This window comes from Atractosteus spatula, chromosome 20, assembly GCF_055471065.1.
Source record: "Atractosteus spatula isolate fAtrSpa1 chromosome 20, fAtrSpa1.hap1, whole genome shotgun sequence".
In the NCBI taxonomy this organism is placed as follows: Eukaryota; Metazoa; Chordata; class Actinopteri; order Semionotiformes; family Lepisosteidae; genus Atractosteus; species Atractosteus spatula.
In genome coordinates this window covers 9,201,300-9,217,799 of record NC_142725.1, presented here as the reverse complement: position 1 = coordinate 9,217,799, position 16,500 = coordinate 9,201,300, and the positions used below count along the sequence as shown (strand labels likewise).

The window sequence follows — 16,500 nt, the reverse complement described above, 5'->3', positions numbered from 1 at the left end:
TTTGTGAGTCAATAATTTGGAACTCAGGACTACTTTCAATTTCAGTCATTTCCCTGGAGGTCATAACTGAACAAGGAGCTAACAGTTTCAACAACAGGTTACAGTGCTGAAATAAAAGAGCTTGATATTTTGCTAACAAGAAAAACCAGTAGCGATCACAGAGAGTCAAAGAGAAGATTTATGTGAGAAAAATTAGCACAGCCACAAGGATGCTAGCATATTAAGAGAGCAGATTTTTGCCACTGTCCTGTGTAAATTGTGGAATCTTGTTTTCCTGGCAGAGAGGCACAGACGAATAAGGTCACCTGGAAAATTCATGAGTTTCATGTGTTTAAAAGGCAAGAAGCTGAAGCAAGACAAGGGTTTGGAATTGAGAAAAGGCCATTTGTTCTGTAGAAGCACATGTGCTCCTAATATCTTTAAATCTTTATCGGTATGGAAATCAAATTGCAAGTAAGCATTCTGGTACCAGGCTCAAAAGATAAATGCTCCATGAAATTTGAGATCAGTTGTCTCACAGTATCAATTGCTTGGACTTGACTGAAACTGTATCATCTCAATGGATCACCACAGCATAATCTACCAAAATAGATGGTAACTAATGTATTTTAAACATTAACAAAACGGTTTATTTCTGTCTTGCATGAAGTGAACAAGTAAGAAGAGTTGACTAGTTCCGGCTGGTCTTGTTCAGAGATGCTGAATGAATTAAATTGCAGTTCTGCCGGTTGTACATCTTGTATTTCTAGTGTCTAGATAAAACAAGAGCCAAGCTCAAACTTGCTATTGAGATTGAAATTCACTATAATATGTAGTAGTTTTTTTTTTATTTGAACATGACGGTATGAGAATAGTTCATTTTCAAATGCTTAGAAATTATTTTCATTTCATTAAACATTGGTTTCGTGTTGTTGTCAAATATTGTGCATGTTACAACCCATCAGATTTCGTTTCATAGAACCATCATATATAGCCATATTTGCATATATAACCAAGTCCACCACCATATTGTTGCATAATGTGCAGCAGTATATAGCGAGTATGGTTACAGGACATAAGTAACCTTCCCTTCTATGATAGTTAAAGTACTAATGCATTGGCTTTTAGTTAATTTAAACAACATTGATCAAATCAACTGAAAGAGACAACAGTAATCACAGACTTATACTAATCAGCTTAAACAAACAACATGAATCCCTCCACGATATCCAGTGGATGCCTGCACTTTCTCTTTCGGCCTTTATCGCTATTTCCCTGCTCCATGATCATCATGCCCCACTGTAACGTAAAGGGCAATAAAACTGTCAAGGAGCCCGTAAAGTCATCTCCAGCCTGTCATTTCCCATGCTGCCGACACAGAACCTGGAGTCTTCAAAACAATACAAAAAACAAGACCAGGCTGAGCTGCGGATGCTGGGTAGTGGGTACTTGGGCAGGAGGCAGGGACAGGCTCACTCACTAGCTGGGTTCATCTCAAAGTCCTAGTCTGTTGCGCTGCTAACTTGAAAGTAGCATTTTTCATCTTGGTTTCATCCCGTTCTGCTGTGCTTCCATTCAAGACCCGGTCAGCCAGAGGGAATTGCAAGTAAGCGAGTCTGCGGATCCCCAAAAGTTCAATTCGCAGATGTCGAGACCCTACTGTATATAGACACTGATCACATCTTCGAAGTTGTTTCGGGATGAGCACATTAGATGGTAGATTGTGGTAGATGTGGATGTGATGGTGCAGTTCCTATTGATTTTAGATACTTGGATGATGAATTTTGACCTTTTGTCTTGTTGACAGATGTGACACCCTCTTTTTTCACCAGATGTGGCACCAACAAAACCTTTAATGTTAACGTCTAGCCTTACAACAGCCTACACGTGTACAACTTGACTTTAACAAAGCCACTCAGATTAAATCACAATGTCGGGTGCTGTACACAGTGAGTTATTTTGCTATTGAGAGTTGAAAATAAGAGAACAACTGTGGACTTTGTTTTTTCCAATTCAGCAGTTATTTTTCCTGCAAATATCTATGGATCTACAGTAAACTTATGACCTGGGTTCTAATTAGTGGGGAGCTGAGTGGGACTGTGGTCCCTTATAAGAGACTAGATACTGCCAATAAGAGCTGAAAATCTCTCCTTCAATTAGGTAAATGAACTGTTCATTTGTAGAGTCTGTCTGCTGCATGATCTTTTGAGTCCTGCAGTTGAATCTGCCCTGTAGCATCTTGAAACCTGAGCTGAACTTACAGTAAGTTCTGGAAAGAGCTAAATCCATGCCTAATTTTGCGTTGGCTTAATTTTCGCTATTCCTTAGTGGCTGGACTTGACTCTGCTAAAATCAGACTTTTCAACTTATTCAAAATGCGAGACTAAACTTTTTTCACACTAGGCACTCTTACAGAAGCTCTAACAACATTACATTGAGTCTCTGAACGGTTTTTGAAATGGCTACAGTTGCACAAGGGTCTTTGTGACCGACAAGGTCCTATGTCTTCAGGAGCTGCTTATTGCTGAAGTCCCAGGACACCTCCATGAGACTGGCCAAACTCTGACTCTCTGGCTGTACCACAAAAGCACAGCTGGAGCTTTCTGCCAGCACCTAACCTCTGTTCCAGTGTCTGGGAGGGCACGGCACGGCCCTTTTGACTGTGCTGACCAATGCTTTGGCTATTTTATATTTCGAACGAGAGGAGATTCTCTTTGTGAGCAGGCAAAGGGAGGTCTTACACAGAAGACGCAACATTAAGTCCAGCAATAACTTTCTTCGGTAAACAGTGAAGGATTTTACCTACAGCTTGAAAGCTCCTTACTGTGGAAAACACCAGGTGTTGCCAGCTGATGCACGCTGATCATAAAGAGCATTTGTATAGCTCCTCAGCAAATGCACAAACAATCACCTGTCTTTCTTGGCTAAAGTTATTGCCATGCAGAAGAGGTGTCTGCAGACATGTTGATGAGGAGGTGCTGATTTTCACAGTGGCATAACTTGCCTGTCGGTAAGTGAAAACCTCACACCCGGGCGCACTGTATTTCAACACACTGATCTGTAGAACTGTCATCGTCTATCCACGCTCCGCCTCCTAATCGTCTTTTGCCTTTCTCTAAAAAGATCAGGTGTTACAGAAGTGCCACACTGTGATCTGTATGTGGTGCTGTGGCTGTTCTTTTCCGGTATTTGATCCGTAATGTAATTATTGAAGCTTTGGGTGTCACAAGGGCTATCACTGTACTGGAGCTGGTGCTAGAGAGCTGCAGTAATAATGCTGTTTTATAAGAAATCCTCTCCGTTCTTGCCTTTCCTGTCTGTGTTTATCCACAGCCAACTCTCACGCCTCCCTCCCCCACTCATCCAGACTTCCCAGGGACTAAGTTATTCTGAGCGGGTGACATTGATCAACACACAATATCAGATTGGTCCACCATTATAAACGTCCTTTCTCCAAACACTGTCTGTTGGAATCCCTCTTTATCATTTACTCTGCATTGCCGTGTGGTGCACACAAGGCTGGTCTGTGTTCGATCGTTCCCCTTGCTGGCCCTCATTAGCAGGAGAGTCATTAATTAACGTGGCTTAATTAGGAGCTGTGGAAATGGGAAGGGGGCTGTAGGATCACGAAGGAGAGAGAGAGAGACAGACAGATGGAGGGGGTAGTAGGCGTGGAAAAGGAGCACGAGAGAGGTTGAATCTCGGGTTCGTTAAGGGAGCAGAGCATTGTGAAAGAGGGGAGGGAGAGGGGGGCCGGTGTTGGAGATGGAGGGAAGGTTTGTACAGTCTTGGGGGGGCTGCGAGACTGTATGACTTCTTTGTTTCAAATGTATGCAGCACTGCCAGACCTAGGACATAATAAAACTGCTCACCTGTTTTCATTTCATTTCTGTTCTTAAATATCTTTTTGACTCTGGGTTCTCTGGTTAAACAAACGGAGGCAAGAACAGTTCTTCATATTTTAGGCTGAAGCATCCATTATGTCCACCTGCAAAAGACAAAGCATAGGCCTACACAGAAGAAATCCATTCTCTGAATTGTCTGTTATGGGCTATAAGTACCTGTTGTTTTCTTCTGTGTTAGCTTGGACCTTTCTTACAAAACCTTCCATGTGTGGTTGAAGATTGCTGCTATGCAATGTGCTATATAAAGTGAGGAAACCAGTTTAGATTCCTCAGAAGAGCATATTTTCCCACAAGTATCAGTCTGTGTTCTTGCTGGAGTGCATTGTCCCTTGGTATATAAGATGTGTGCTGTATATAGGGCACCTATTTCAGCCTGGAGCTCAGGGACTGGAATCTTGCTTCCCCCATGTAATTCTGTAGCTCACAATGAAGAGGGTAGGCTTCCTGCCTGGTTTGAGAGCAGTTTCTCTGGCCTTTGCTTCAAGTATGCTGCCCTTTGGATATGGGTTGTATGTGCTTGTAACTCGGCTGTTCTGTGCTTGTTGGGTTTTGCATAGTTTCTCTGTGCTGTGCATTCCACATTAAAAAAATGTTCCTCCACTTTGACCTCATCTTAACTGAGAGAAACCGGGAGAGGTGGCGGCTTGCTTTATCGTATAGGTAGGGAGGGGGGTCTGGTTGGCTCTGCCTTTCCTCTTAAAGCCCACGTATCCTTCCTCGAAAATTTGGAATTTCTTCTCGAGGATTACTACAACTTTTTGTGTTCCACTGTGTTGGTTTCATCTCAGCCGCCCAAAAGGGAGACATGATCTGTTTCACTTTGTTTCAACATCTTCAAGCAGGTCCCCTTCACTGACCCTAAAGCCCCTGGTTTCAAGGTTCTACCCCAGCAAGTTGTTTTAAGAAGATTCCTATTATACTGTCAGGTTATCAGCGATCAGCCGTTCATCTTAAATCCTCTGTGCTTTCCTGTGGGTGACTGAGGAGAAGAAGCTAGTACATCTTTGAGAGAAACATTTATTTTGAGAAGCTTAAAAAAAACTGTGTTATGGCGTGTTCCTGGGCCCATTTCTCAGAATAGCAGCTTACTGATAGAGTGCCGAAGGAGTAATTATCACTGGGCCTCTCTGCTGTCTCAGAGCTGGCTGCCTGCCTTAACGAGTTCGTTAGCGCTAATTAACTGAGAGTGGCGGGGAATTGTCTCTGTCAGTTTTAACAGACAGACAGATCTCTCTTGCAGCCTTCTGATGAGCAAGAGCTCAACATTGTTCTTTGTGGAAAGAGGGAAATGATGGTTAAGCTGCAGAGGAGTGTAGGGAGGTGGGCTAAAGGTTATTTGCACAGCGGAGCACTGTGAAAGGTGAAGCTCAGGTGATCACGTACACTTCCCCGTCACAAAATGCATCAGTGTCCGGGCACTGGAGCTCTGTTTGAATGCTGGTATAGTCCTGTGTCCCCATAAAGACATGTCATTTATACCGATAATGCTGAACATACGCTTTACTGCTACTCACCTCAAGATTGTGTGATGCCAGTCTGGCTGTAAATTTGAGATAATCTTTATTACAGAGTATTTGTAAAAGAGAGGGAGACAGTGGATAGAGAAATACGTTTTCCCATGCAGTTTGATGGAAACAGGCAGTTTGCAATGTTGTTTTTTCTGACTTACTGACCTGAAGTTTCCTATTTTTGCTAACGGCATTTTATTTAGGAATAGCACTAAACACATAGTGTTTCTCTCTTTCCCTGTCCGCTTGCCTGAGAGACAATTAGCTTTTTTACTGGCTGTCTGTAATTTTACAGAAGGCCTGCAGCCTTGAGGACAGGGGCAATGTGAGGTTGTCACTTAATCCCAAGGCACTTCAAACAGTTCTCTACTCTCGCTCATTACAGTGCTACTAAACCAGCAAAAAACAACGACTCAGACCGCAAAGAATTGAGTGCGAGGAGCTTCATAAAACCCATTTATTTCTAAACTGCTGGCACTGGAGAGAACATTAAAGAGTTTTTTCTCCTAAATGAAAAACAGTTTCTGGTGAAGTATGTATCATCTAAAAACAGCAGGGTGTTTTAATGGCTTTTCAAAGGTCCATGTATTTTTTTATTACGAATAAATGTGCGATCATGAGCGCATAACATTCGCACTCCTTCCCAACAGACTGTGATCTGATTGGGGTTGTGGACGGACTGTGCTGTAAAACAAAGGTAAAGAAGCTGGTGGGTTTCACTTTTTTTCTTTTACAGTGATAAAGAAAATCAACTGCTGTCTGAGGGGAGCGACTGACAATCTGACATGGCGTTTGTGTGCCTTTTTCAGTGGGGCCTACGGTATAGGCGGTCTGCAGCTATATCAGCAGGTGTGAGCCAGGCCCGTACCTGGATGTTAGACCTTCTGGGAAAACCCAGGTCGCTGCTGAAGGGGTGTTAGTGAGACCAGTAGGGGGTGCTCACCCTGCGGTCTGTGTGGATCCCAGTCCAGTGAGGACACCATACTGTAAAAAAGGTGCCTTCGGAAAACCGAGGTTCTGGCTCTGCCGTCATTAAAAATCCCCGAACATTTCTTTAAAGGAGTAGGTGCGTTACTATGGTATCCTGGCCAAATTTCCCCCTGACCTTTACCAATCCTGGCCTTCTAATATCTTCATCTGTTCTCCTCCCCACCAAGAACTGGTGTGTGGGAGGCGTACTGGTGCACTTTGGCTGCTGTCGCATCATCCAGGTGGGGGCTACAAAGTTGTGGTGGCAGAGAGGAGTCCCCATTACCTGTAAGGCACTTTGAGTGAAGTAGCCAGTAAAATACTATATAAGTGTGAAGAATATTATTATTATTGTTGTTGTTGTCTGTCCTTATCTTGTTGTGTAGGCTGTCAGGCATTTGTTACATTGCTCACATCCTACAGACACTACCGTATATGTCCACAGCCTCTTTAAGAGACATCTGCTCAAAGAGCGTTTGCATGCAGCTTAAAATCACAGACTCGCTCACACATCCACTTGCAGTGCTGTGCCTTTGCACAGGCAAGGTGTGAAGCATTAATTGACACCCCCTTCAAAAAAACCTTTCACCTGCGGTCATACACCTTTGTCTGAAGTCTTGGGTGACTGTGTGGATGCACGTCAGCGTGTTTCACCAAGAATTTTTAATGCCTAGAACCCAGATTGTGTCTATTTTCCCTCTCGCCTTAAAGACTCCTAGCAGGCACCCTCTGTAAAGGATTGGTTAAGGAGCTGTGAAGCAGAGATTAAGCACAATGAAAACCAAGGTGGTTTCTGCAATCGGAGAGCAGGAAACCGTGGCAAATGTGATGTGATGACAAGCTTAGAGACAGCTGAGATAAAATGCCATGCAAGGCGTGCTTTTAAAGTTTAAGTGTGTCAAATTCTAGTAAAACGGTGAAGCATTGTAAGACTGTAAACTTGATGTTGAGTTCCATCGAAACACGAATCTCAGTGAAAGCTCTCTGTTTGGACAGGAAGAACAGGGTAAATTCCTGCATTACCCTGGTAATCCTATACTTCAGTGTCATTTTGTTAAGAAGCGTGAAAAGGAATAATGCAGGAATGAGCTGTGGGTGTTGTGCAGGGAAGGAAGACTGGCTCTGGGGGCTGTGTATGCTTGTGTGAGTGTATCTGTTTCATACCCACTGGCAAACTGCACCCGGTTAATCACCTGTTCCCTGCACTGAGCCCGAGAGCTCAGCAGGCAGATTGACACCACCTGAGATCTTATCTATCTGTACAGAAGCACCAGGCACTTTCATTGGGGTGGTGCAAGTTTAGTGCGCATTTTATTCCGAGAATTGTTTTTTAATTAGACTCTAAAGTCCTACCCACTTATAAACGATCAAAAATTTATGTCGGTTGTCACAAAACACATTCCGCTGAATTTGATCCAAGACTACAAAGTGCTCGGGAGACATTTTTAAGGGCTCCTCTGTGGAGACATGGAAAAAATAAGCCTTAAAGATACAGTAGCCACAGTTAGACACCTTTAGAGGGTTTGGAAATGTTTTGCCAGGTCCATTATTTTCTTAATGCTGTAACACATGATTCTTTGAAACATGATGGACAAGATGCTAAAGTGTCCCATAATCTAGGTTGAAGTGCACAAGAGCACTTTTATTGTCCTGTACTTTGCTCCAGATTGCTGCATTGTGACAATGACCACTGCTGTTGTACAGTAACACAGCAGCACAAAATAAAACAGTGTGACACGAACAATAACTCACTGACAAGGCACTGCAAATACATCTTAACCCATATTTTATCTGTGCATTTCTTATGTTTTTGTGTAGATAAAAATGCATTTAATAAAAAAAATACAATGACAGATTTATTTAATCATTGTAGTCTCTAAAGCTGATGACTGCAGTCAGATCTTTAAACAAGTTTTCTGCCAAACTTGTTCTCTTTAAAAAACGTTTTCTGGGTGGACAAAGCTTTATTTATTGCATTAGAGCAGTGTAAAAGCATGCTACAGGTTGGACAATGAAGCATTGTGATGCAGAGTCTGCAGGAAAGTGACTAAAACATACCGAGGCAAATTTACGGAAATCGTGCTGTTTTCTGGATTGTTTCTTAGTAGTTTCAATAAAAATGGGCGTTGTTTTCCAGCCAGGTTTCAAAAGCTTTATTATTACAAGCCAATTGCTCTCTGTAATTACAAAACCACTTAATATTCGTTTTAGAAAGTTAATGTGGTTGTAAAAATACAACAGCTTGTTCATGTATGCCACTGTAATTAAAAAATCGAATGTCCTGAATCCCGAGGCGTCATTTGGTTCATGTCCTAGGCGTCGATAATGCCTTGGGTTTATCGTTTGGTGGCTTTCCAGAAGCAGCCAGAGTTTTGTGGGTGTCAGAAAGGAAGCGAAGAGAGATGTTTACTCGGAGCTATCCGTTACATTACCCCGGGCTAGCCTTGATGACAGTAAATCACCTGTTGGCAGAGGTGCCTGAACCGGGGACAAGTCTGACAGCTTTTGCTCAATGCCGTACTGTGTCGGCGGCGGGGGCGCGCTCGAGTGCCCGTGAGGACCGACCTTCGATTGGTCGGTGGGCCGGCGGTGCGCGCGTTCCAGCGCAGCTGCGGGTGTGGGCGAGCCTGGGCGACGGGGGCGGAATTTTGTGCGCGCTCCCGAGCCGCCGAGTGGAAGAAGCACCTACAGTACGCGCGGTGCGCTCAGTCGCGTCCGTGTGGGCACTGAGCAGAGACCGAGGTAAGAGGACCTGAGTTTACAACGTTGCAATACTGCTTGGGGGGGGGGGATTTAAAGGACAGCGCAAGTGCTCGATAATAAGAAAATATCAACAGCGTTGGAGGGCAAGGGATGTGAAACGATTTCAAAAGAATAAAACTCAGCAAACGCCAACAGAAGCTTCGTTGATGGCAGGTTATGGAGAGCAGCATAAATGCCGAAAGGCATCTGAAAGCTCGATAAATGAGCACTAGAAACTCTCATTTGTTGCGTTTGTGATTGGTCTCAGTTTTGTGAGGGGTCACAGCTGTTTCATACTTTTCCAAGTGGATCACTTAGAAATTGTGGTTATTATTGTTGTTGGAAATGGTGTCAGTGCTGCTCCCAATGGATGTTATATCGTTCTCCTGTCAACACATTAAGTTGAGTTACTGAGAACGGGTCCTGATTCCACTTCACAGCTGTGTGCGCTGAGCATAGATTCGCTCACTCTCCTCCTATATGCAACGTCCCTTATATAATGCCTAAAGCGGCTTTGCGCTAGGTGCGAATTAAGAGGTTTCTCTGGAGAAATGAAATTACAGCGAAAGCTGCATTATGCGCTGTTCTTAAGCCCCAGTGGCTAGGTTTGAGGGATGCAATTTCGGTTAATGACAGTCTTGTTGCTATTGCTGTTGAGTTGTTAGCCTAGCGTGTTTCTCTTCAATACTGCTGAAAACGTGCCGAGCGAACTTCATTCGCGCATATAAATGTACAATGATAATCACACCATCCATAGTAGCGGAACAATAACGAGAATCAATTACTGTAATATCAATTGAAAAATTAAATAACGCTCTCAGGTTTTAGATTGGACACTGGTAGTGTAGCTAATAAAGTAAAGAGTTCTGTTGTGCAGTTAAGCTACTTTGTTGCTCGTAGTTCTGGATAGTTTCTGGGACTGGGTTATCCATCTTCCCAGGAATGCTGTCCTAGTGGAAACCCTGCTCAGGGTTTCAGGTGCAACATTAACAACTGCAGCATGCAGGAACTCACTTCCAATATGGGCAAGTTCTTGTTCCTTAGCAACCTGTGCATTAAACTGGAATTACAAAAATACTCGTTCAGTTTTTTTTTGTTTTTTTAGGCAGGGTGTATCAGAGGTCTCTGGGAATTTTCAAAGACTAATCCATTTTAAAACACCTCTTCTGAATGTTAGTCTGATGAAAAGCAGTAGGGTGCTAATTGAGACCTGGGTTCAGTTTTGCTATTTCACATGTAACAGTGTCTAGATCTGCAGCGCTTCAGGCAGCAGTAAGGGCATCTGCCTTAGCGACACCTCCTGTTTCCTGAACTGATCTTGTATCTTCAGCTCCCGCAACACTCCTCTCCCTGCTAGATTACGTCAGTATTTGAGCTGCAGCAATAAGATTATTCAGTGTTTTCGAAACTTTGCAAACCTGGAGACGTCAGAGATTGACACATCGTCTGATATCACTGCATGTGCCAGTTTGTTCAAGTCTGCTGTACTTTCCAGGGATCTTTTAGGCACTCTCCACATGCTCTTGATGTTTAGAAAAGTTGGCTTATTTTGAAAATACTCAGTGCTGAAAATTGTACTGTATATTTCATTGCGCTCATAACCATGTAGAATTATGAACTGTAGGGCATGACATATAGAGTTGGAATTTTAGAGAATCTATTAACCCTGCAGTTTAAGTCCCAGTACCTACATCTGTGTTATTGCCATCCATCTTAATATTGCTAGTGTCTCATGTCTTGTTCTGTATTACTGTGGAAAGGGACAGCTAACTCCACTGAAAGATCTGTACTGCTCTGAGTGCTGCTGGGTCTTGGTCACCTCAGGTTAAAGGACTGACAGACATTTGTTAAGCTGTTTTTCATTTTATAAATGGTGATTTACTTTTGGAAAACAAGCTGAATAATTTTTTCCGTGACCTCTTAAATCCGTTCTAGCGGGAAGAGATTGGATAGAAATAACCATGTTGCATCTCCCTCTCCTCTCCTCTCCCCTCCCTCTCCCTTCCTTTCTCCTCTCTCCCTGCCTCCGCTTGTAGATAAGACCTGGAGCCTGCGGCCTGCCTGTGAGCAGACACTCGTTCTCTGAGCAGTTAATAAATAGGACAGAAGAGAGCACGAAAGAAAGGGGCGATTGGTCAGGCTGAATGTGCTGGTTACTGCAGATGAGACTTTAGAAAGTATTTGACTCCGGTTTGTGTATGCTTTCAGGTATGCCTGTGTGCACCTGCACGAGTGGGGGAGTTTGATTTATGATGCACTCATGCTGCGTGAGCGTGCATAGCTGTGTACTTTGTGCTGACAGTGGTACATGTGTACGGTTGTATACGGGGTGTGAGCGAGTGGACACTTGTGTGCAGTGGCGCAGTGTACAGTGATGGGCACCACTACTCTGCTGGAGTGTTTCGGTCGTCCCAGGAGACCTCCAGCTCAGCAGGGGGCGCAGCGACCTCATCGCCTTGTCAGAGCCTTCCAGCCAATCAGGTGCTACCCTGAGATCCAGCCATGCCCAAGGCAATGTATGTATGGGAAAGAGAGTGGGTGGGGGGGGGGGGAGGTGAATTGCTTGGGGGGTATAGAAAACAAAGGGTTCTGTTGGTGGGTGTAAATAGACTTGCATGTTTTAAATCATGTGAAAACAACTGGCCTTTTCTCATTCCGTATGTCCTTATTTAAAAGAAGCTTTTGCCTATAGAGTCAACAAGCTGAATCTGCTACTGTGACCTCTCCTCGTTCAGAGTCTTTTCTGATTTACATGTAATGTGTGAAAGAGGGCAGGGATGGGCTGTATTGATGTCCTTCACTCGATCCCTCCTGTCTTTATCTGTTTTCTCTATCTCTTTCTTGTTCTCTCTCCCCTCCCCCGTTTCTCTCTTCAGTCCTAATTCCACTACTCTGCCACACCCTGCTCTCTGACGGTCTCCCTCCATCCCCCTCTCCCCCTTCTAATCCTTTTTCTTGCTTTCCACACAATCCCTCCATCTCGCTACGCTAATCTCCCAGACAGGCCCCTTCAATCCTCTCCTGTCTCTGTCTGTTCCTCTAACCCGTCTCTCGCTCTGCTGTCTGTCCCGGTCAGTCCCGCGAGTGAACGGCCACTCCAAGGCAGAGCGCGCGGCGCGGGACTCGGCCATGGGCTACGACAGCGCTTCCATGATGAGCAGCGAGCTGGAGTCCAGCTCCTTCATCGACAGTGAGGAAGAGGAGGATGCCAGCAGGTCAGCATTCATCCGTTCGTCCGTTATCTCGCCACTTCATCCAATTTAGGGTCACAGGGGACAGGTCGCAGGCCAGCAAGAAATGGGTACACCCTGGAAGGGACACCAGTCCATTGCAAGGCACACACTGGCCAGTTTTCCCAGAAGCTTACCACTATGTCTTTGGACTGTGGGAGGAAACTGGAGCACCCATAGGAAACCCATGCAAACACAGGGAGAACATACTAACTCCATGCAGACAGCACCCTAGGTCTAGAATTGAACCCAGGGCAGCAATGCTAACCACTGTGCCACAGTTCTGCCTCATCAGCATTCATGTCACTGTTAATCCATTTCAGAACATATAAAAATCCTGATTAAACATTCCCACTGCCATCATTCTCCGGTTGATCCTTCAACACAAATATCAGTTCAGATTAGACAGAATTCATTCTCTGCTATTAAGTGTGCAGAATATAATCAGTTCTTTGAAACCAGTTTTACTGTTCACACAGCTGTCAGTTTTTATTATTGCTGTTAATAATCTCCTCTAGGTTTGTAGGGAGTTTGCTGGGAACTGCCAAACTAGATTAGTATGATCACGATGAATGCAACACAGAGGGGAATGAGCCTCATTCTGCTCAAGTGCATTCATAATTGAAGAGACAGGAGTTGTTGTACACAGAGTGTGGTGGGAGCGTGGAACAAGCTACCTGGCCATGCTGTCAAAGCCAGTTCCCTGGCTTCTTTAAGGAAACAACTGGCTGAGATCACAGGCTCAATTAGCTAATAGCTACTAAACGAGCGAGATGGGCGAAATGACCTCCTCTGGTGTGTCACTATGTTTTTGTTCTCATGTCCTGTATGTTCCTGTGCTCACTGTCACCCTCGCTCATTCCCCAGGCTCAGCAGCTCCACGGAGCAGAGCTCTTCCTCTCGGCTGATGAGGAGGCACAAGCGCCGCCGGCGCAGGCACAAGGTGGCCAAAATCGACCGGGTGAGTGTGGACCCCGCAAGCTTGGAGCATTGACGTCTCGCACGGCTGGCCCGACAGCAGATCTTTCAGCCGGATCAGAGAAATCTTCTTAGATCAGCTGGAGCCCGAGCATTCAGCTGCTGTGCTCCCCGTTTATACACCACTAAAGCTGATTTACCTCCACTAAAGCAAGAATTCTTACTTTCTTCTGATGGGTTGGGATACAGCTGGTTTGTAGCTGGCATTGACCATTCTCATGGTCTCTCCTGCTTAGTTTTTACATCTGTACGGTGCTCGGGTATATTTAGGTTTCAGCTCAAAGGGGAGAATAGAAACTTTAGTTTTTTATACTGTTGCCTAGAATTGTGCAATTGTGGTAATTGGCAGACAGTGTTGGACAGACTTGGCTGAGGGTCCATGTGTGTCTTTTGGGGGATCAGAGGGTGCGGGCAACTTGTTGTCCTGATCCTGCATGCTGGAAGATAGCGTGCGCCGTGCAGTAACGAGTGAAGGTGTTTTCTGCGTTGAGTGTTCGTTAGGATGTGCTCTCGTGAGCTCATGCTGTCTGACCCCTCTCTCTCTTTTCTCCCGCAGTCGTCTTCGTTCAGCAGCATTACTGACTCCACTATGAGCCTCAACATCATCACTGTTACTCTAAACATGGGTAAGACCTCCTTCTACCTGTCATCCTGCCTCTCTACCCCCCCCCCCAGCCTTCTGCTAAGGAGTCAGAAGCCATCAGTGATGTCTGACAGCATGTTGAAAAGTACCTCAACAAGATTTGTGTTTTTGTTTTATTTCTGTCTCTCCCTCTGTCTTGTAGAGAAATATAATTTCCTGGGGATCAGTATAGTGGGACAGAGCAATGACCGGGGGGACGGGGGCATCTATATTGGCTCCATTATGAAGGGGGGAGCTGTGGCAGCCGATGGAAGAATCGAGCCAGGAGACATGCTGTTACAGGTAAAGGCTCAACGCTCATTGTGCCTCTGCTCGAGGCAACATAGGCTGTCAGATTCCCGAAATATATTTGTACTACACATCGGACAAATGGACGTGGATACAAGGCTTTGGGCATTTGTAAGAATTCCAAACCTGTCATACCAGAAAAGATTTTCGTGAAGGTCAAGTGTCTCTTAACTGCGAGGGCTCAAGTGTGCCAGTGCAAAAAAAGTCATGCTGAAAAAATTCCTTTGATGTAGTTCTGGCTTGCAGCTCAGGTTGCTGGTCGGTGCAGCTATTTTGCTGTTTGGGTCTCCCTCAGCCACCTCTGTTCTGTGCCTTGGGCAGGTCAACGACGTGAACTTTGAAAACATGAGCAACGATGACGCCGTACGAATCCTGAGGGAGATCGTCTCCAAACCTGGGTGAGCGGACAGTGCTCCTTAATGCACTGGCTGTCTGTCCTGATCATGAGAGACCCTTAAAGAGGAACGGTGGTCCCCATTTCTCAGACCAGTCATTAAATCTCGGTGACAAAATAAATTCAACGTTAAATAAAACGTTATCGGAAAAAAATGACAGTTGGACTTTGTGGAAGTCCTGTAAGTCGCCATGCTGTCGCAAACCCGCATTCCTACGAATTACGTGATGCAGCCCTCCCTGCAGTGGTGGCTAATGTAATGTGAAGTACCAGCGAATAAGTACAGGTTGTGCAGCTGACATTTCGCCGCAGAAATGTTCCAACATGATCTGCATGCAGAGTTAACAAATAAGTAGTATTTGTCGGCAAAACAATTTGAAAATCGAGAGCAATATTTCTATTGGATTAAGAGAGACGTGTTCACAAGCCTGCTGGTTTACAATGTCATAGAGCCACATACGTCCCGGAAGTCCTGTTGCCTCGATCTGAATTGCAGAACATGGCGCTGCGCATGCTGGGAGATTTTGTCTGTTTTGTAATGTAAATTGCAGGTTTTACATGTTACTGTGCACATTCTACTTTCAGGGTGGTTTGAAGTGCACCCATCAGTGCTGATTCTTTCTAACACACTAGTTCTCACTGCTTCTTCTGAGAGACCCTTAACACAGTGGTTCTCAATCCCAGTGCTGAGAGACCCTTAACACAGTGGTTCTCAATCCCAATGCTGAGAGACCCTTAACACAGTGGTTCTCAATCCCAGTGCTGAGAGACCCTCAACACACTGGTTCTCAATCCCAGTTATGAGAGACCCTTAACACACTGGTTGTCTAACCTGGTCCAGAGAGACCCTTAACGCACTTTTTTCAGTTCTGGTTCTGAGAGACCCTTAACACAGTGATGTTTGCTCCAGATTCTTAATGGTACAGTAGGCTGATTGATTTCAGTTTTCCATTTGGGGGTCTGTTTTTAAATTTATATTCCACTGTTAAAAAGATGATTGGGATTTGATGTTGGTATTAACCCAGTACTAAGGAGTTGCCCTTATTGTGTGTTTGCTGAAATGTGACCTATTGGACTGACGCAGAAGGAAGACCATTGCCTGGTGTGAAGTGTCTGGTATTATGTCATTCCCAGCTGTGTTAATTCATCATTAAATTTTCACCTTTACAGAGCGGCTTAGCCAAAAATAAGGGAACTAGCTCTCAGTCGGAAAGCTGAGGAGAGTCTGGATGAATTTCTATACCCCAAGTGTGTTGGAAATAATGTGCTTTAGCTAGGCTATTTCTGAGACCATAAGCCCGTGTGCACAAAAAGTGGCTCCATCACTGTCACCAGTTCGTGCCAGAGATTCAGGTCAAGATGGGACACACACAGGGGTTCCTCGGGAGCACACCTGCTTTACCAGGTTGGCAAGGGGACAGACAGACGGCACAGGGGGCATCTTTGTGCATAGCTCTTACAGGAGGGAAGTTCTGTGTCAGAGAACTGTGCAGTGATCACTGGGCTGGGGAGTCGGGGGGGCTGTGAGACATGACTATGAATGCTTTAATCAATTCAAAGCCCGAGCTGAGGAGAGGCGCTGAAGCTGAAGGAATCTGTTTCTCCTACAGCCCCATTAGTCTGACAGTGGCCAAGTGCTGGGACCCCTCTCCTCGCAGCTACTTCACCATCCCCCGAGGTGAGAGAAGCACCCTGCCCCTGACACAGGCGCTGGAAACCAGCACTCGGACAGATGCGGACGACAAGAGCCGTTTCTGTCCCTTACAGTGTGTTTCGCGGGTTTACAGATACAGCTGTGCTCAAGTCAGCAGTGCATAATGCTAAAGGGATCTACTGTTTATTTAGAAAACATGTGTTTGAATGT

General features: G+C 44.9%; 1 protein-coding gene across 4 annotated transcripts in view; it reads left to right on the top strand.

Moving 5' to 3' along the window:
• Positions 1-16,500, top strand: part of LOC148817494 (segment polarity protein dishevelled homolog DVL-1-like) — a 48,063-nt gene that overhangs the window by 22,605 nt on the left and 8,958 nt on the right. For 3 of the 4 annotated variants that reach the window (XM_088938255.1, XM_088938253.1, XM_088938257.1), the window contains exons 5-10: positions 12,180-12,318; positions 13,201-13,294; positions 13,868-13,937; positions 14,097-14,236; positions 14,564-14,640; positions 16,247-16,314. In XM_088938255.1, the coding sequence (XP_088794381.1) occupies positions 12,180-12,318; positions 13,201-13,294; positions 13,868-13,937; positions 14,097-14,236; positions 14,564-14,640; positions 16,247-16,314 (588 nt within the window). Of the gene's footprint in view, positions 1-11,137; positions 11,620-12,179; positions 12,319-13,200; positions 13,295-13,867; positions 13,938-14,096; positions 14,237-14,563; positions 14,641-16,246; positions 16,315-16,500 lie in introns of those variants that run through there. The other variant, XM_088938256.1, reaches the window with a different exon arrangement.